Raw genomic sequence first — 239 nt, forward strand, 5'->3', positions numbered from 1 at the left:
AGGGTCCCCTTTGAGGACGTGCAGGAAACCCTCCAGCACCCCCTTCTCTCTCATCACCTCCCCCAGGGACCTGGATTTCTGCAGCGGGATCCTGATCACCCTGGAGATAGAGCGAGATGCCAAGTGGCCGTGTGGCCCCGTCCATGCGCACACCTCCGTGTGCTGAGGGTGAGCTCCGCAGCCAGACCCTGCACCCTCGCCCCTATCCCTGCCCCAGGGCTCACCTCAAATGTCCATGC

General features: G+C 63.6%; 1 protein-coding gene across 1 annotated transcript in view; it reads right to left on the bottom strand.

Annotated features, from left to right (window-relative positions):
- The window catches only part of LOC104498628 (gastricsin-like), a 4,897-nt gene that overhangs the window by 3,481 nt on the left and 1,177 nt on the right, over positions 1–239 (bottom strand). Inside the window, exon 2 of the mRNA XM_010142029.1 lies at positions 30–100. Within this exon, the coding sequence (XP_010140331.1) occupies positions 30–100 (71 nt within the window). The remainder of the gene's footprint in view (positions 1–29; positions 101–239) is intronic.

This window comes from Buceros rhinoceros, unplaced genomic scaffold, assembly GCF_000710305.1.
Source record: "Buceros rhinoceros silvestris isolate BGI_N320 unplaced genomic scaffold, ASM71030v1 scaffold22108, whole genome shotgun sequence".
Lineage (NCBI taxonomy): Eukaryota > Metazoa > Chordata > Aves > Bucerotiformes > Bucerotidae > Buceros > Buceros rhinoceros.